The 19,998-nt window shown below is 42.5% G+C and overlaps 1 protein-coding gene across 2 annotated transcripts in view; it reads left to right on the plus strand.

The window, feature by feature from the left end:
* Nucleotides 1–2,647: 2,647 nt before the first annotated feature.
* paxip1 (PAX interacting (with transcription-activation domain) protein 1) overlaps nt 2,648–19,998 on the plus strand; it is a 31,910-nt gene continuing 14,559 nt past the window's right edge. Inside the window, exons 1-9 of one of the 2 annotated variants that reach the window (XM_085437922.1) lie at nt 2,648–2,971; nt 5,004–5,138; nt 5,362–5,405; nt 5,680–5,743; nt 5,855–5,965; nt 6,162–6,237; nt 6,561–7,082; nt 12,261–12,370; nt 16,457–17,093. In XM_085437922.1, coding sequence (XP_085294048.1) covers nt 2,891–2,971; nt 5,004–5,138; nt 5,362–5,405; nt 5,680–5,743; nt 5,855–5,965; nt 6,162–6,237; nt 6,561–7,082; nt 12,261–12,370; nt 16,457–17,093 — 1,780 coding nt within the window. In that variant the 5' untranslated portion in view covers nt 2,648–2,890. Of the gene's footprint in view, nt 2,972–5,003; nt 5,139–5,361; nt 5,406–5,679; nt 5,744–5,854; nt 5,966–6,161; nt 6,238–6,560; nt 7,083–12,260; nt 12,371–16,357; nt 17,094–19,998 lie in introns of both variants that reach the window. The other variant, XM_085437921.1, reaches the window with a different exon arrangement.

A 19,998-nucleotide genomic window follows, 5' to 3' on the forward strand; every position in this document is an offset into this window, starting at 1 on the left:
GGACAGGATGGAGAAAATGACAGCGGATGTGAACTACGAGACGGACCTGTGTGTATCACACTGGAAGAAATAGATGGAATAACACGGAGGCCAGATTCTGACTTTGTTAACATTAGATAATATATTATTTATATTACTGGTAATTAAATCTCACTCCCTAAGTGTTTATGTTTTTTTCTTATTATTTTCTTCTTTTTTTCTGCTTTTGTGTGGATGTTTTTGTTGTTGAAAAAAAACCACATGTAGATGGATATCTAATTATTGAAGCTGATGCACATGATACTGTACAGTGATTCCTAAATGTCAATAACAATTATATTTTTTAAAAAGAAAAAAGCCTGACACTTCTACATCAAAACAGGGCCATACATTCTGGTGTTAGGAAATGGATGCACTCTTCATTCTGCAGTTTAGCAGCAGAAATCAGTCAAGCAGTCATTAACTCCAGCGGTCATCACATCCCTTGGTCCCTTAATGAATCAAACTCTTGTAGTGTTACCTTAGAGAACCACTGCTAGCTGGCTTTGTTGTTCCCAATTATTACAAGAAAGATTCAAGATTCAAGAGCTTTATTGTCAATACAGCAGTATACACAGTATAGAGTGTACTGAAATGCTGTTTCACCCCAAACCCCCCCACGGTGCATTTATAAGTATATAAAAGATATACTAGGAATTACAAATAAATAACATGCTAAATTTCAGTAAAATTAAGGGATAAAAAGGTACTAATTACTAACTATACAATACTATAATGATAACTATACAATGCTAACAGTACGATAAACAAAGACAGGACAGAGACAATACAAAGTGGATGTGTTAACCCAACTGTTGTAACATCAGCCATAGTCATCGTCCATTAGCCATATTCCAAAATCAGTACGCGAAACAATGTAAACAGTCAAAACTACATACAAAGAACAGCGCGTGCAAACAGGAAGTGATGGTTTTGTGTTATGCTTCGTTGTTCTTTTATATCGTGTACCCGCGACCGATTTTGAAGAGTAATGGGCAAACTTAATGTCTGATCCATTAATGCTCATCAGTACTATTGCTGACCATATACCCATAGCTGTGCCTGACTAACCATTCATTACTCCGCTTTTTTAATGGGGACATGGATCAACTGGGTAATGAGATATTGTAATATATAATATTAACACACCGGTTTAGCTCAGTGGGATGAGCAGGTGACCATATGCCGTATGACTGAGAGCAGCCGGCCACGGCCCTTTGCCGCATGTCTTCCTCTCCTCCACTTTCCTGTCAAGTCTTCGCTGTACTTATCTAATAAAAACTGAAAAAAGGCAAGAAAATTAAAATATAAATATAAAAGGACGCAAATACATGCCATGGTGTACAAAAGTGACAGAGTACAGTGAGGTGTGGGAGTGAAGGTGGATTGTACGTGGATAAATGAAAGAGTCTGCAGCAGGAAGAAACGACCTTCTGTAACATTCCCTCTGACAGCAAGGTTCAAGGATTCCAGTTGTCCAGTGTGTTACGGAGGGGTGGGAGTCAGCCTTGATTGCTAGTAGTCTTACCAGCATTCTGTCACCGACCACCTCCTCCAAGGTGGCGAGCTTTGTGCCAGCAATTGACTCAGCCTTTCTGGCATGAAGCTCAAACATATGGACTGTTTGTCAAGACAGACCATTTAATACTTGGACTGTGGATGCTCTAAACTGTGTCACCACTCGGAAAAAAACGCTGTCAGCACTGCAATACCAACAAGGAGCCAAAACACTCGACAAACCAACATAAAGATTTTTTTTGTCAAAGTTTCCTGCAGAACATGTCATCTTTTCCAAACACAGCATCTCTGCAATGGTATATCATTATATGTGCGTGTAGACTGATTCCGCACACATGCCCATACCACCAGTCTAGCTGAACTACAATTCAAAAGACACAAAGAGCAAGACTTGGGGTGTGTGGAGGTGGGTATACTGGACTACAACATCTTACAGTGCCTAACACCATAACAGATAGGATCATGGATATGTTTGATACAGTCTGCAAAAAACAAAAACATAAATAAATAAATATCCAATACAAAAATTAAACTTTTATGTGGCTGCCATATATTTAAGGAGCTGTCACATATTCTGATTTTACTAATGTTGCTTACTGAAACAGGACGTCTGCATTGAAGCTTGCAGAATTTTCTGTTTTTAGGTTGAGTTGTTCTTTCCTAAAAGATTTCTCGGATTTGACAGTGCCATCGCCCAACTGGTTCTTGGTCTTCCATGTGCTAATCCCCCCAGATTCCACTAACAGTGTTTAATTTAATAATATTTGTATCAATATTTTTGATATGACAGATTATTCTGTTGGCAGTGTTAAATATAGGATGAAATGAATGCTTTTATTTGGTTCTCTTAGATGAATACACCACCGCTGGTTTCCACGGTCAGGCTTTTTTTGTGTGTGTGTTTGTCGTTTTTCGAAGCATTCTATCGCATTTGTCCTAAAGTCAAATGAACCCAGCTCAGTCTGTTTGAGATAATCTGGTTACACGTTTAGATCAAAACAATAACCTTTACGTCACAGGGGGTTATGTGTCTATTTGAAAACATATTTGTAAATTCCCGTCGCCGTTATTCTGTTATATGGGTTCTTTTACCCCAGTAATATTTACGATAAACTACATTTAGTGATGCAATGTTTAGAGAGTTATGAAAAACAAAGCGACTGAATACATTAGTGTTGATTTGCGACAGACCCCCCTCAGCAAGCACATAATGCTGCAGTCCAAGGCGCGCTAAGCGATTTGGCGCTAGTGTGTGTCCGGTGTTCTGTAATCAGCTGCTGCAGCGCAGACACTTTCCACTTTGAGCTTCTGGCTGTTTTTGAATCATACAGTGCCGTGACCTTCATGGCCAGTCATGTCTGAAGAAGAGATCAAGGTTTCCGATGAGCTTTTCAAAGATGTCAAATTCTACGTGGTTGGGGATATTGACCAAAAGGTGAGATTCTGGACGTTAGCAGCTTTAGCCAAGTTGGTAGCCTGTGCTAACTAGCTAAAGTCATTGACTCTAAAGCAGGTGATGCAAGAGAAGCTAAGTAGTAGCTAAGTATTCGAGCTGTCTTTAGCTAACCTCTGTCAGGCCACGTAACGGTGCTTGAGACTTTCAAGTGACGCTCGCTCACTGAATAATTTGTGCAGAAGCTCCTTCAAACTGCACTTTCACGCAGCCCTTTAGCACTAGCTGCGAGTTTTGCATGTTAGCTGCTAGCTCCTAGCTTGCGGTTTGTGAGGCTAAGGCTTGCTGCTGCCGCTTGTTAGCATTATTTTCTAAACGATTAGCCTCAGTAATATTGCTTGGAACTTCTGATAAGCAGTGAAACGCTGCACTGCCGGTGTATTGTGTTACTTTTCATCAACCTATGACTGTCAGCATCTTGCTCAGTTATTCGCCCATTACTGCGCATGTGTCCACAATTCCACTCGTTGGTACTGAACACCTGTGGTAAAGAGCTGTCCTTCTTGTCAAATGGCATTATCCAGACGCTTTGAGTCTGCACCGAGAACAAACAATACAATTATCATTTACAGTCTTCTCGTGGATTGATGTCTTATTGGGATTGCTCCAAGCTAAACCTCACATTCTAAAAGCTGGTGGGTCGTGTTGAAGTCTGGCTGCGGTTAAAGGCTGAGTTACACTTATTCGGAGCAGAGAGGTGTGGTGGACAGTGCCGTGTCTTCCTTTAGAATGCAGTCGTGCACGGTGGGAGAGATGAAAAAAAAAAAAAAAAAAAAGTATTTCAGTTTTTGTTATATCAGTCACTGAAAAAATGACAGTAACCAGCTCCGTCTTTGTCTGTTAAGGCACACAGGTAATAATTGTAATATTATTATCAAACATGCTGTTATTAACACTAGATTTGGGTGGAGCACAGGGCTTCTTCATCTCTTAAATGATCAGTTGTTAGTGCTTCATGCAGTCCAGGTTAAGGGATGTGACAGGCCAATTTTCAGCCAGTGAGAAGGGGCTTTAACGGCGGTTTAGTCTTGAACATTGCATTGAACGATTATATTTTTGTACACATTTACAGTCACGATAATATGCTGACATTTACACCATAAACCAGCAAGGTTTTTGGTCTGCCAGCAACAGATCTGACACTGCTGTCTCTTAAGGGATCATGTCCTGATCAGAATGTGTGGAAATGGTTCCAGTGATAAAAATAGGCATCAAGATATAAATGAAATGTCTCAAATCTTTGATGCAAAGTTTAATTGAAGCATTACAGCCTTTGAAATCCACTAGTCATAATTTTGTTTGTCAGGGATGGGCCTTCTCAGATAAGTGCTCACGCTGCCAGATAGTTGCCACAAGCGTCAGCTTAAACAATGCTCCTTTGCCAATAAGACTTCCTCATTAAAATGTTGGAGGTTGCCCTGAATCGGTGCCTGGGTGAAGGTAGTTTGAAGTTGTCTCTCAGACTCTGTGCTCCTCCTCCAAAGAATGATGACTATTAGTCTTCAGTTTTCATAACGTGGACATTGTCCAAAGCTGGTGTGGATAGACTTTAAAAGGTCTTGGACTTAGCTGGCAGTACTTGTTCTGCTAAGCAACAAAGGTGAGCTACAATAAAACCAAGTGTCCACTTAGTCTCTTTGCAGTCAGAGATGTAGGAGTTTCCACCTGTCTGACTGAGAGTGAGCTGAGACTGCTGACTGACACTGAGGAAGCCAACAACAGCAGCCTGCCTTCAGAGAAACACTAGATCAAAGCTCTCTGGTTAGCAGCAACTGAGCTTTCATAATCACTGATACTCTCACATGGATGATAAAGAAATCACAAGATATACTTGCACAAGACTTTAGTTGGAAACACTGTGCTCAGAGCATCTACAGTTTATTAAGAATGTCAGTATTTGTATTTATCCTTCTGACCTATTTAGTTCAAAATAACTTTGTGAACTTGTGGCTCCCACAGCGTCTGTGTTAGTTAGTTAAATTGATGTAACTGGAATTCTGTGCTCGTACTCCAGGTGGTGCAGCTGCTAAAAGCAGGAAAAGCAAAGGAGGTGTCCTACAATGCTCTGGCCACTCACATCATTGCAGAGGATGGGGACAACCCTGAGGTGGGCGAGTCAAGAGAGGTTTTTGACCTTCCTGTTGTCAAGGTAAGGGTTGTGTTACAACATACTCACTACTCCAAGTTTTTCTGTTTCTCACTTGATTCTGTAACAGCATAACTTTTGAGACAGCTCTAGCTCCTCTGCCATAAAGTTGTCATACAGCAGTATTTTTTCTGCCTGATCATTTATGCATTCTGGTTGAATCTGTACCAGCAGCTTACAGACACGCTGTCAGCCTTTGACTTACAGTTCTGCTCATGTTTTTCAGCCATCCTGGGTCATTCTGTCGGTCCGATGTGGAGACCTGTTACCGTATCCTTCCACTGTCCAGACCAGCGCAGCTCAGACTGCTGTTTGCCAATACATAAATCTATATTAATTCATTGATTGGTACTGAAGGGTAATAACTAGACCTATGAAAAACAAAAACAGTTCACATCAATGTGAGCATCAGCTAATGGTCAAATCCTTTTTTTAAACCTCAGTCTGTTCCTACAGACTGATGTAACCACGTTGGTAATAACAAATTGTCAAATAACAGTGGCTTCTCCCTTTCTTACTTTTTCCATAACCAAGAACGCCACAGAGTTACTGGCTTCTCGCCAGAATCGGGGCAGATATTCTTTGGTGTCACAGCTTGTCTTCCCAGAGTAAGTGTGTGTGTGTGTGTGTGTGTGAGAGGGGGCTTACTATCAGGTGTGTGTGTTTGGTGTTATTGCACTCTGAAAAATGTGAAGCTTGTTTGTTGTGTTTGTACGCAGCTTCCTGATGATCTCAATGCTCTGTGGGCTTACATAACCTTTTATGGAGGAGAATGCCAGCTTAACCTAAACAAGAAGGTCACTCATTTAGTATTGAAGGAACCTAAAGGGGTGAGTGTGCGCTCCATGGAGCTGAGTCTAAACTAGCTTTTTGCCACAGTTCATTCTTTGCCATCGGTGCTGATACGGTGTTAGCGGCTACTTTCTTCTTGGCACAAAGTCATATCTGACTTTTTCATAGGTTCACTTATTTGTTTTCACTACAGATGGTGTTTGATTGCATATACATATATATATTTGTCTCCAGGCTAAATTTGAGTGTGCCCTGAAGCACTCCGGCATCAAGATTGTCACCCCTGACTGGATCACAGATTCTGTTAAAGGTAACATCAGTGCAGGCAGTCTAATGATGCGTTTTATCAAGTTGTTGTTCTCTTAAAGGCAAGTTGTTAATTATCAGTTCTTCAAACTGTATTTTTCTGTTTAACATTGTATGTTCAACTGAATATCTTTGGTTTTGGACTAAATTACTGAGAAACGGGCATTTTCACTATTTTTGTTGCAAAAAGAAAGTGTATGCCTGTATCAGTTCATTTTCCTTATTCAACTTTAATAATGTATAAATTCTGACCAATAATGGAGCTGCTAGTAATCATTGTCAGACAGAAGATCTGTAATAACCTGTCCCTCTCTTCACCATTTAAAGATAAAGCCAGGAAGGAGGAGGCACTCTATCACCCCAGACTCACATATGTGGAGCCAGAGGAAGAGGAGGAGAGTGAAGCAGAGTCATACAACCGTCATTCTGATGGAAGCTACAGCCCCCAGCGATCCCGGCTGTCCAGTGGTGGCTCATCAGATGAGGAGTCCAGCCCCCGCAGACGACCGGGACCCAAAAGACTGAATTCTGTCTCCCCGACCTCTCCACGCAAACCCGAGCGCCGCAGCGAACGGATGTTTGATGATTCTGACGACGACTCTTCCACAGAGAAGGAGGGCACCAACCTCAACTGGACGCCGGCTGAGGTGGTCACCCCAGCTCCCCCTATTACAACCGGTACAGCCAGGCGTCGGAGTGGGCCACCCGGCATCAAAGACCCAGTGTCGTCCACAGGCAGTGGGCTGATCAACCTATGTGCGAATGTGCCTCCTGTGCCCGGTAGTGGCGGTGCCGTGCCTGCAGAGGCTCGCTCCGCTGCTGCCGCCATCGCTCACTCCGCACAGCAAGGTAGGTTTTTAAAAGCTTCGTTTGCTGCTCAGGCCTGCATTAGATTCTCTTGCACACTGTGTGTTGAGAAATGTCAGATAGTATGGGAAGTATTTGTGGAAACAAAAATGAATGCAACACTGTTAAGCCACTATAATGCATCATGTGCGCAACAGAGAGAGCATTGGATTTGTGCCAACATAAACAGCTGTAAAGTGAGAGACCTCTGGCTCATATAAATCAGGTTAATTCAGTTTCACTTGTAACACCAAATCACAACAACAGTCTCCTCAAGGCAGCAATTAATGATTTGGGCCTAAAGATTTGCTTTGTGGCGACCTGGTAACCACCAGTCACAGGGAAAACCAGTCCTCCCTGACAAGTCAGTTAGTGGTGGTTAGAAGCTGGTGGCAGCCGCTATGGAATTGATTCCTAAAACTCCATTCGTGCTGGACCCGTCAGGGATTCCTGGCAACCACACGTTGATGGGGAAAAGTGCGTATTCTGTGAATGGGTGTTGCCAATCATTAGCAGGAAATTGTTTGCAGAGAGGTGTATACGGTGCTGCCCAAAGCACTGCATATTCAGTTGTTTCACTGAGAATAGGTCCTATAAATGAGTGCAGTTTAAAGTATAAGAATTTCTTTTATTATGAAAATAATGTTTTGCATTGAAGAAAAGTTGCGTTTTTTGTTTGTTTGTAAATGGACTGGTTCTTATGTATCACTTTTCTACTTTACTTGAACACTCAAAATACTCACGCACTTGCCTCATTCACCCATTCACACAAGAACCTTTTCTATGATTTTACCATCTCAGCGCTTTCTATCATCTATCTTACCTCCTGAGCTACAAAAAGCCCAAGCTTACTGCACCTGGTATTCCCAGGCAGTCTCCCATCCAAGTACCGTATTTTCACGACCATAAGGCGCACTTAAAAGTCTTAGATTTTCTTCAAAAAGTACGGCGCGCCCTATAGCGCAGTGCGCCCTGTGTGTTGTAAGGAGGACGTAGTAGAGAACACCATGAGAACGCTAAAGGGTGAAGTGTGGGCGCAACCCTGAAAATGGCAAAGAGACACGCTTATGAAGCACAGTTTAAACTGAAGGCCATCAGCTACGCGGAGGAACATGGAAATCGAGCAGCGGCGAGAGAATTTAAGATTAACGAATCGATGGTTCGCAAATGGAGGAAGCTAGAAAACGAGCTCCGGCAGGTCAAAACGCAGCTGAGTTTCCGCGGACATAAGGCGAGGTGGCCCGAGTTGGAGGAAAGACTCAAGCGGTGGATCATCGAGCAAAGAACGAGCGGGAGAAGCGTTTCGATGGTCACCATTCGGCTAAAAGCAGTTTCACTTTCACTTTTTATGAAACGGTGCCATTTCTCCATCCGGACCAGGACTACGGTAGCGCAGCAACTTCCAGCGGATTATAAGGAAAAGCTGGCCATCTTCCGCTCCTACTGCAGCAAACACATCGGCGACAAAAACATCCAGCCCAGCCACATCACAAACATGGACGAGGTGCCGCTCACTTTTGACATCCCGGTGAGTCACACTGTGGAGAAGCAGGGGACCAGCACGGTAGCGATACGCACAACGGGGTATGAAAAGTCTTCTGTCACTGTTGTGCTTGGCTGCCATGCTAATGGACAGAAACTGCCGCCTATGGTGATTTTTAAGCGAAAGACTTTGCCTAAAGAGAAGTTTCCAGCAGAAATCATCATTAAGGCAAATGAAAAGGGCTGGATGGATGAGGAAATGATGAAAGAGTGGCTGAGGGAGGTGTATGTAAGGAGACCAGGTGGTTTTTTCCACGCATCACCATCGCTGTTGATCTGTGACTCTATGCGTGCCCATCTCACAGCCGATGTGAAAAAAACTAGTGAAACAAATGAACTGTGAGCTTGCTGTCATTCCGGGAGGGAGGCCTGACAAAGGAACTCCAACCGCCGGGCATCGGTGTGAACCGGCCGTTCAAAGTAAGGCTCCGAGCGGCCTGGGAGCGATGGATGACCGATGGAGACCAGTTTCACCAAGAGTGGAAGGCAGCGCCGGGCGAGTTACGCCACAATTTGCGAATGGATTGTAGATGCTTGGGCTAACATGTCTGCTGGCACTGTTGTTCGAGCTTTCGCAAAAGCCGGCATCAGTTCCGAGGAGCCGCACGGCACGGAAAGTGACTCTGACAGTGAAGACAGTGAACCTGGCATGTTTGATGGAGATTTAGCGCAGCTGTTCAATTCAGACACAGAGGATGAGGACTTCGATGGGTTTGATTGATGATAAAAATGTGAGTACCAAACTTCGTTTTGCTCCTGCTTTATTTTTAAATACGCACACTTGTATGCTTGTGTGTTGTTGATGATGACGATTACTGGTAATAAAAATGTGAGTAAGGTACCGAACTCAGGTTTGCTCCCGCTTTATTTTTAAATACGCATACGGTACTTGTATGCGCCCTATGATCCAGTGCGCCTTATGTGTGTGTTAAATACAGTAATGGCACACATAACTGAGACTGCGCCTTTTAGTACAGTGCGCCTTATGGTCGTGAAAATACGGTACTAGGAGATTCAGCAGGTCACCCTTGGAAAGAAATTGCAAGTCGGAATTAGCCAAGAAAACTGCAGTCGGTCACTGAGCATTTCTCTAAATAAAACTTAGACATATATGTCTGAAAACATAGAAAATTCGCTGATGCTGAGGTGAGTACAGTGAGCTCACAGGACTTAGTGCGCTGGGAGAGCAGCCAGCAGAGCCAAACTCAGTGTTGTTTAGATTTTGTTTACATGTACGTTCTCTCTCACACACACACAAACACACACTCTCTCTCTCTTTCCAGTCTACTCAAATTCAAATTTTATTTGTCACGTACACAGTCATACACAGTACGATATGTAGTGAAATGCTTGGACAACTGCTCGTGACCTAAAGAAAACAAAAAAGGAAAAGGCTATGAATAAGATAGGAAATAAATATGAAAAATTAAAAAGGGTAAATTTAACTAGGAAGGAATAAAATATAAATTAAGGTTAAAAATGAAATAACTGTACAACACAAATTAGAATGAAGGGTAAATTTAACTGGGAAGAATAAGATAAAATATATAAATTAAAGTTGAAAATAAAATAACTGTACAACAAAATACACAATATAGAACTATATAAGAATGTATGAAGAAATATAAATAAATATATACACAATAACAGCAGCATATACACAATAACAGCAGCGTGATTTAAGTAATGAAGTGAAACAAATGTCCAGAATGTCCAGTGTGTGTGTAAGAACCATATGTGTGGGTCAGTACTGTGTGGTGGTGTGATTGAGAGACCGTATCGCCTGCGGGAAGAAGCTCCTCCTCAGTCTCTCTGTGTTGGTCTTCAGGGAGCGGAATCGCTTTCCTGACCTCAACAGAGAGAACAGTCTGTTGTTGGGATGGCTGAGGTCCTTCACGATCTTCCTGGCCTTGGTCCAGCACCGCCTGCTGTAGATTGAGTGCAGGTCAGGGAGCTCGGAGCGGATGGTGCGCTCAGCTGACCGCACAACCCTCTGTAGAGCTCGTCTGTCCTGCATGGTGCTGTTCCCGAACCAGGTTAAGATGTTTCCCGTCAGGATGCTCTCTATGGTGCAGGAGTAAAAGTTCCTGAGCACCTTGGAGGGCAGTTGGAAGTCTCTCAAGCGTCTGAGGTGGTAGAGACGCTGTCGGGCCTTTTTCACCACGGTGTTGATGTGACAGGACCATGACAGGTCCTGCGTGATGTGAACTCCGAGGTATTTGAAGCTGTCCACTCTCTCCACTGGGCACTCGTTGATGACAGGGGTCTGGTAGTTCCTCTCCTGCTTAGTGCTGAAGTCCACTATCAGCTCCTTTGTCTTACTGACGTTTAGAAGGTGGTTGTTCCTCTGGCACCAGTTCTCCAGATTCCTAATCTCCTTCAGGTAGGCCGTCTCGTTGTTATCAGAGATCAGGCCCACCACGACGGTGTCGTCAGCAAACTTGATGATGGTGGTGGAGCTGGTAGTGGCCACACAGTCATATGTGTACAAAGAGTACAGCAGGGGGCTCAGAACACACCCCTGGGGGGCTCCAGTGCTGAGAGTGGTGGAGGCTGAGACATGTCCGCCCATCCTTACTGCCTGTGGTCTGCCAGTTAGGAAGTTGGAGATCCACAGACACATAGATGAGCTGAGTCCCAGATGCTCCAGCTTGGTGGTGAGTGTGGAGGGAATTATGGTGTTAAATGCAGAGCTGTAGTCTATGAAGAGCATTTTAACATAATTCCCCCTTCTAGTGTCCAAGTGAGTGAGTGATGTGTGGAGGAGATGAGAGATGGCATCGTCTGTGGAACGATTTGGACGGTAAGCGAACTGTAGTGGGTCCAGTGTGTCTGGTAGTGAAGAAATGATGAAGTCTCTGACCAGGCGTTCAAAGCACTTCATCACTACTGAGGTGAGGGCTACAGGGCGATAGTCATTGAGAGAAGCAGGGTGGGGTTTCTTCGGGACAGGAACAATGATGGACTCTTTGAAGCATGTGGGAATCACCGACTGAGATAAAGAGATGTTGAATATCTCAGTGAACACAGGAGCTAGCTGGTATGCGCAGTCTCTTAGGATACGACCTGGGATGCCGTCTGGTCCTGCTGCTTTCCTGGTGTTCACTCTCTTGAAGGCTCTCCTTACTTCATGCTCGGAGATGACGAGCACGTTTCCGGTGCTGGCAGTATCTTCCTGTCTGCAGCCGTTAGCGCCGCTAACACTAGCATTGTTGGAGTCCTTAGCTGCAGCCTCGAAGCGAGCATAGAAAGTGTTCAGCTCGTCTGCCAGAGTCACGGCCGCGTTCGTCATACCGGTTGTTGGTGCTTTATAGTCCGTTATTGTCCTTAGTCCCCGCCACAGGCTCCTAGAGTCACTCTGTTGGAGTTGTGACTCTAGTTTCCTCCCGTAGCGCTGCTTCGCCTCTTTCACCGCCCTCCGCACGTTATATGACGCGGCTTTGTACGGGTCCATGTCCCCCGTCATGAGTCCCTCTTCAGTTCTGCACTCTTCAGTTCTGCACTGTCCAATAAAAGTGAAAAATGCCCAGGACATTCTAATGATCTTTTTCTTTGAGCACAATGTATTAAATTGTATGATTTCTGTTTTGTTACTCCTGATGCAATATGATGAAGATGCTACTTCTCTCGCCTCTTCAGGTGTATCTGTTCCAGAGAGCATGTCAGGGTGGAGCCCGGCTGTTAGAACGCTCCGCAACATCACCAACAACTCCGACATGCAGCCTGCCAATCGAGCAGCCAGCGTTCATGTAAGAAACACAGCCTGCTTCCACTGAGCACCAGCACTTCTCACATTGGCTAGAAAGGAAACGATGCTAAAGGAGTGTGCTTTGAGTGGTTATTTGTTTTCTGTGTTTATTGGTTCTGTTTCACATTTTCAATCATTACTTTTGCACTGCGACAGTGACACACATGCTGTTGAAGAAAGTAAGAGCGCGGGCAGTAGCTATTACAGACAGGGCCGTGAACCTTAAGAGTTGTACAGTTGTTAGAACAGCATAGATGGAATATTTGGATATTCCATCTATGCTTGGATCTATATTTGGATCAGCAGCTCCTTAAGGTACCGAAAACTAAGTATAAATTTAAAGGTGATCGTGCTTTTGCTGTAGCTGCTCCAAAGTTGTGGAATGATCTGCCCTTGCATGTTAGGCAGGCCTCTTCTCTCTCTGAATTTAAAAGTCTTCTTAAAACATATTTATTCGCTGAAGCCTTTGGCATTGATTAGAGGGGTTGACTCAATTTGTTTTAACATGTTTCAATTTTTTGTATCTATTTATTTTATCGTATCTCATTTTAATTTTCTTTACGTATGCTATTAACATGTACAGCACTTTGTGAAACTCTGGTTTTATGTTAAAGTGCTTTAGAAATAAAGTTGGTATGGTATGGTACTGCAAAGTGGGAGCACAGGGTGCGTAGAAGATTTCATTGAGATATTCACTGTGTCTTGGGTGGTGAGTTATGCTGAGTCGATGGATGCTCCATGAGACTGCACACGTCAACTCACATTTGAATCTCAATCGTGATGTGACTTCCCACGGTTAATCTGATCAACCGATACAAAAAAATGAATGTTCTATCAAATAGAATGAGAAGCAAATCTAGCACTCCCTAAATCCCAACAACACAGCTGCATATAGCATATCCAGTCACAGCTGTTCCTGCCCGCGTAGCTCGAAGTTTGCTGGATGTAGTCCGAATGAGTAGCACTACATTAAAATACAGACGGAAACAAAAATCAGAAGAAGAGCCTGTGTGTCTTCTAATCTACATGCACATTAGGTTAACGGGGGTTCTAAGCTGGCTGTAGGCATTTTTACTAGTGGCCAATACGGGTAACACACTTCTGACCAAATTCTGTATGTATAAGTTGAACTTGGCTTCCAAATCTAATTGTTCTCAACTTGTCTGGCTTCAGGACGCACCACCATCACCTCTTAACGATAAGCCGTGACCCAGATTTTCAGATTCTGAAATTTGGTGAATGAAAATATTGTGCGGTTTGAATCTGAGATGGTAGATCATAATATCACAGTATGACAATACAAAAAAAACACACTTTTGGGTTGCAACCCACCCGTTGAGAATCACTGGTGTAGAAATCAGTGGAAAGGCAGCTTCTTCTATGTGCCCCGCAATCACCTTATGATCCAATAAAGACTTCAGGTCTTGAATGGGCAGAACAGTTAGGAGCATGCAGTGTTAAAAAACATTAAAAAAAATCAAGCATGAAGCGCACATTCAGTTTCACTTCTACTCTTTGGATTTTCACTGTTCTTTGTGGCTGGCTGACAGACTAACTACAGCGCAAGCAAGAGTTGTCCACAGACTGGAATGCATGTATTGTACACTGCCTCCAACGACAGCAGAGCTCTCTGCAGACAGATGGTCTGACTGCAGCAGAGCAGACTATAAACTCAACCTCTGCTGGATTATAAATCCCGCTTTATTAGTTTTTCATTCAGATCTTCAGCTGCACTTGTAATATTTGGTTTGAAATATGTTACGGTGACATAAGGCTTACATACCATTGGGGGATGGTGACCAAGTCTTTTTATGTAGAGGCTGTAATCATGTCATGTACATGTATAAATAGTTATGTTCAGTGATGGGAATAACCCCATTACTTTTTTCAGTAACAAGTAATCTAACTAATTACTATTTCTATCGTTACAACGCCGTTACCGTTACTAACAAGAAAATGCGGTCGCGTTACTGTTTTTCAACGGACAGTTGAAGCTGTGTTCAGCTTACCGCACCTTATATCAGTTGCACGGAAGTAGCTGTAAGTAATCTGGGCGCTACAGCTTTAAAGCAGCTGCGCGCTCCCGCGGGAAACAATAACTTTTTGGCACAACACCTGGAGCTCAGGGGGCAAAACAATGGCAGGAGTGCTGCTGTTTGACTGAGGAAGAATAAAGTAGTCGTGGTAAGCCAATCACATGACCACTTCAAGATCACAAAGCAACAAGGTGATATGTACCAGTTTTTAAATTGTGTTGATAGGCCACGTAAAACCAGGGTCATAATAAACAATCCGGTCTTTAAATCTGACGTCATTAGCCGTGCCTGGGCCCAAACTCTGCTGCAGGTCCGTAAGTTCAACGATCACTGCGGCATCACTGACAGTTAAAAACTGTCTAAATCCTTTCATCTGTAATAAAATGATCAGCGTTCTGCTCTACCAGGTGTAACAATTAGGTTTAGCATCCATGAAAACGGAATTTATGAAATTTAACGGAGTTAGAAGTTAGCAGGAAGTTGGCTCGCTAGTTTGCATCTAAATATAATATACCATGTTCTGACTGAGGGATTTATGAAACAAGTTAAGACGTACAGCTCTGCTATCATTTCCGACATAAGTGAAGACAGGAAAGTAAACAGCAGGGACATTTGTAGGGTTACTGAAGTTTGGCTAGCTGGTATATAATGATGTGCTACGTGGTCGCTAGTGACACAGCTATGTTAGCTGGAGGATAAATACTAACTTTTATAGTTTTGTGTTGTGTGTCAGAACAATGAGGTGACTGCTGTCTCCAGGTAAAAACAGGAGGAGTGACACACCTGCTGCTGTCAGACCTGCAGCTAGAGCAGGGCGATATGACCAAAAATATTTATCACTCTATATACATTTGAAAATTTGCGATAACGATATAACTGACGATATAATTGACACTAGACAAAATACTTTACAACTCCACAACTTTATTAGTGCAAAAAACCATCAATGTATTTTCTCTTAAACAAGCAGCTGTTTTTTATTTTATGTGCATTAAAGTTATATAAAAACGTAACAGTGCAAATTCCTCGCTGACAGTTTACCCAAAAGGCATTTCCAGTGGAAACTGGCCGACATATCCTCAGCATAACCATGTAGAATATCCACAAAACCTAAAAAGAGCTTATACACACACAGTACGGTAATATTATGTTGAAGCAGAGTACGTATCACTTCGCGAGGCTCCGCCTACGATAGCCGTAAAGCTCCAACAATCCATCAAGCGGTGCGGCTTCGTAGCTCAGCAAAGTCGTACTGAAACATCTGACAGATTTTCGAGCGCCGTGCACATAAAATCGTTTCGAGGTCAGTAAACACAACCAGAGTTCATACATAAGGCACACGGGATTAGTTACTAACTTAGTTACTTTTTTGAAGAAGTAACTAGTAACTATAAATAATTTTTCAAAGTAACTTGCCCAACACTGGTTATGTTATCATCAAGACAAAGTAAAAAGAAGAGACTTAATCTCATACAACTGTCTTTAAATCGGAGAATAAAAATAAACAAGATTTTTGGAAATAAGTTTTGGGACTAAACAAACTATAAAGACACAGGAACAATAGGAGCTCTGAGCTGTCTCAGATAAGCAGCAAGCAGGTCAGCCAAGATGAAGGTACTTCACCTCATTTTTCTGGAGGTGACTGCTGTTGTGATTTGGCGTTGTTTAAATAAAATTGAAATAAATGTTTTGATCTGCGTCAGACAAACACAGTCGCCAGTTTGTCCAAGAGACTGTCAGTGAATGACAGGCTTCTGGAGAACACAAAGTTGTGTGGAAAGTCTGACTCTAGACAACCTGACACTAGGGGCTCATGCTCCTTGGGTTGTTTCTTACAGCGGGCATGTTTCCAGATGTGCTCCTCATGCCTTTTCCTTTTGAAAACATCCTCAATTTGCTGTTCCCCCAGCAAATTCTCATTTTCTCATTTCATTTGATCATCTCTTTTGTAGATTATCCAGCCTGCTAATCAAACAAAGCCACTGGAGCAGCAGACGAATCAGAGTCATGCTCAGACCCTGAACAGCACCAATGTTCTTCTCTTCAATCAGGCCAAACTGACCAGTCAGCCCCTGACAGCCGAGCAGCAGCAATTACTACAACAGCAGCAGTCAAACCAGGCCGCTCAGCAACATCAGCAGTTATCACAGCAACCACAGCACCCCATGATGCACCTTCAGCAACAACAACAGATGATGCAGCTACAACACCACCCACAACAACAGCCACAGGCTGCTCAACAACAAGGGTTCCCACAGTTGCCTCTACAGCAGCAGCAGTTCCTACAACAGCAGCAGCAGCAACAAATGCACCAACAGCAGATGTTTTCCCAGCAACAGCAGCAGCATGTGTTCTCCCAGCAGCAGCTGCGACCTCAGCAGCCCTTACGGCCTGGACTACAGCAGTTGCAGCAGCAACAGCTGCTGCAACAACAGCTGCAGCAGTTGCAGCAGCAGCAAAGAATGCAGATGTTACAGCAGAATCAACAGCAGATGCACCAACAGCATCTACAACAGCAGCAGCAGCACTTCATGCAACAGCACCATCAGATGCAACAAAAGCAGCATTTGCAGAACCAGCATCAGAACCAGCAGGCCGTGCAGCAGCAGCAGACAGCTATGCTGCAGCCACCGCTCCAGCAGCCTCCTCACGTCTCCCAGCTGTTTGGACACGAGCCGGGCCAAGAAAGTGAGTGAAGTCTTGATTACTGTGGGCTAGGGTCACATTTATACTGCTAGAACTAAAGAAGGCCAGAGTGAAGCTTCCCTCATTGTATTTAAATCATCACATTAAAAAAAAAATCATTTTCAACCCAACCATCCACGTTCAGACCTTTTTTCCACACATGGAAAAGTGTGAAAATTAAATGACTGAGAAATTACAACAGAGAAAAAATAATTTTGTTTAGACCTACTGCCCTGTAGGAGTGTGTCTGAATCTGAAGTTACAGTTTAAAAGATCAAAACATTTAAAGGTACGGGAATAATTTATTGTCGTAAAAAGAAATGTCAAACAATTAAGAGCAATGAAAAAGGGATTAGTAGTAATAGTGCAAGAATTTGAATAATTTATGAATATGCTAGATTGTTACGTTTTTAATATCAGTACAGTTGTAAGACTGCTGCAGGGCAATGTGCACGTCCAAAACGTGGGCCTTGAATATGAAAAGTATACACATGTTTTCCAAGTTATAAGAGTTAAAATAGCATTTTGTTCATTTTTGTGACTTAGAAAACTTTGATGTGAAATTCTAAGTGTCTATTGTTGCATCATTGTGTAACACAACTGGGGTGGCTGTAGCTCGGGAGGTAGAGCAGGTCATCTACTGATCGGAAGGTTAGTGGTTTGATCCCTGGCTCCCCAGGGTTTGAACAATGTTGTTTGAATTTTAGTTAGTAAACAATTAAAAGCATAGAAGGGAATGCTTGTGTGACTGTGGCATGTAGTATAAAGCGCTCCGGGAGAATAGAAAATCACTATATAAGAATCCGTCCATTTACCACAACTATATACCATTCAGATATTCACTAATTGTTTTTTGGACTTTTAATCATATTAAGTTTGTACAGGACAGTTTGGTTTTAGTTTTGTTTGGTTTTTTTTTTTAAATAATTTTTACTCAGACTTTTGATTTTTGATGCATCTTTCACAAATTATAGATCCTGATTCATTTCTATGGTAAGAGAAAATTTCAGGTTCTTAAGAGGGGTGAATGGGCTATTTTATTAAATTTATCTTTTTTCAGTTTAATTCAATTCAGTGGAATTTAATTTATATTGTGCAGTTGCGTCAAGGCACTTTATATTGTAAAGACCCCACAATAATACAGAGAAAAGACCCAACAGTTAAAGAACACCTTTTAAGCAAGCACTTGGCAACAGTGGGAAGGAAGAACACCGTTTGAACAGGAAGAAATTCTGGCAGAACTAGGCTCAGGGAGGTATCTGCCACAGCTGGGGGTGAGGGGAGAAACCGAAAACAAAAGAGAGCCAGAGTTTACTAAAAATGAATACAAATTCCAGAAAAGTTGGGACTTTCTTTTAATTTGAAACACTTTGAAATCACATGAGCCATTTTTTTTTTTTATTCACAACAAAACAAATAACATGACAAATGTTTAAACTGAGAAATTGTACACCTTCATCCAATAAATGATGATTTTGGGTCCTTCGCTCTAGTTAGCGGTGAGCACAGTGCATGTGAAGGGCCTTAAGGTGCACATCTCAGGACTGTGGGAGGAGCTGGAGTACCTGGAAAGAACCCACACAGATTCAGTGGTGGATTCAAACTCGGAACCTTCTTGCTGTGAGGGAACAACTGCTTTGGTACAATCATTGTCTATACCCAAACTTTGGCCCATAAAGTTTTTATTTCGATGTGATGGCTTGAAATGAGCCAAATATAATTTTATTAGGCCCTCAATAAAGTAGCTGCATGCTCTACCAGAAGCTGCTGCAGTCTTCAGGAAATTTAGTACAATGATTTTCCATACTTGCTCTGCTCTCTGCTATAACAACATCTAAATTGCTTAGACTCAGCTAGAGATGCTTCAGGTTCTTTGTGGTGGGCTTGTTTAAGGGCCTGACAGAATGAGTGTCACGTATAATAATGATAATAATTAATAATAGTAATAATTTATATAGCATTCTTCACAGGATAAGAACCACAAAATGCTTCACAATAATATAAAACAGATGTGCAAAAACAACCCAATCGATCATTTAGCACAAATCTAATTAAAGCCAGTCTAAATAAATGAGTCTTTAGCTTTTGTTTAACTCATTCACTGCCATTGACGTCTATAGCCGTCAATGGCAGTGAATGAGTCAATGGGTTTAACTCATTCACTGCCAATGGCTGGCAGTGAATGAGTTAAAAGAATGAATATAATCAAGGCGATGTAAAGATGGAGGCAAAGCATTCCATGTCTTCGGGGCCGCCGCTCTAAAAGACTGATTTTGATTAGCCTTTGAGATGATGATGTCAGAGATGTAGGCAGGAGCGTCACGACTCAGAGCTTTGAAAGTCAGTACTAAGATTTTTTTTTTTTAACGAATTCTAAAACGTACTGGAAACCAGTGTAATGAGAATAAAACCAGCTCTCTTTTTCGTGTCTTTGTTAAGAGCTTTGCAGCAGCATTCTCAAACAAAGAAAAAGGCTGTTGCAATAAGCGAGATGAAATAAAAGCATGATTAACTATTTCCAATTCAGATTTAGACAACAGGGTTCATAAATATATTTTTTTTTTTTAGCTGAAAGAGGCAGTTCCTAATTATCTGTCGAGAGTGTTGCTCTAGGGATATGGTAGACTCAAAAAATAACACTGAGGTACCTGAGGCTCGGCTGAACAGAGGAGCCAAGAGAACCAAGATGCTGTTTGATTACAGATATTTCGCTGTCGGGAGCAATAATTACTGTTTCGGACTTCTCTGAGTTCACCTGCAAGTAAGACTGCCACGATTAGTCGGCTAGTCACGATTACGAATCGGCGACGACTAATTTAATAGTCGACGTGTCGTTTGAAGCTTTGTAAGATCCCAAAAGGTGCAGGAATAAGTAGCAGGATTTAAGAGTGTAATAGCGGACTAAAAC

This window comes from Copadichromis virginalis, linkage group LG18 (genome assembly GCF_057382275.1).
Source record: "Copadichromis virginalis isolate Kocher_CV1m ecotype Utaka linkage group LG18, C_Virginalis_male_GT1.1, whole genome shotgun sequence".
Classification (NCBI taxonomy): domain Eukaryota; kingdom Metazoa; phylum Chordata; class Actinopteri; order Cichliformes; family Cichlidae; genus Copadichromis; species Copadichromis virginalis.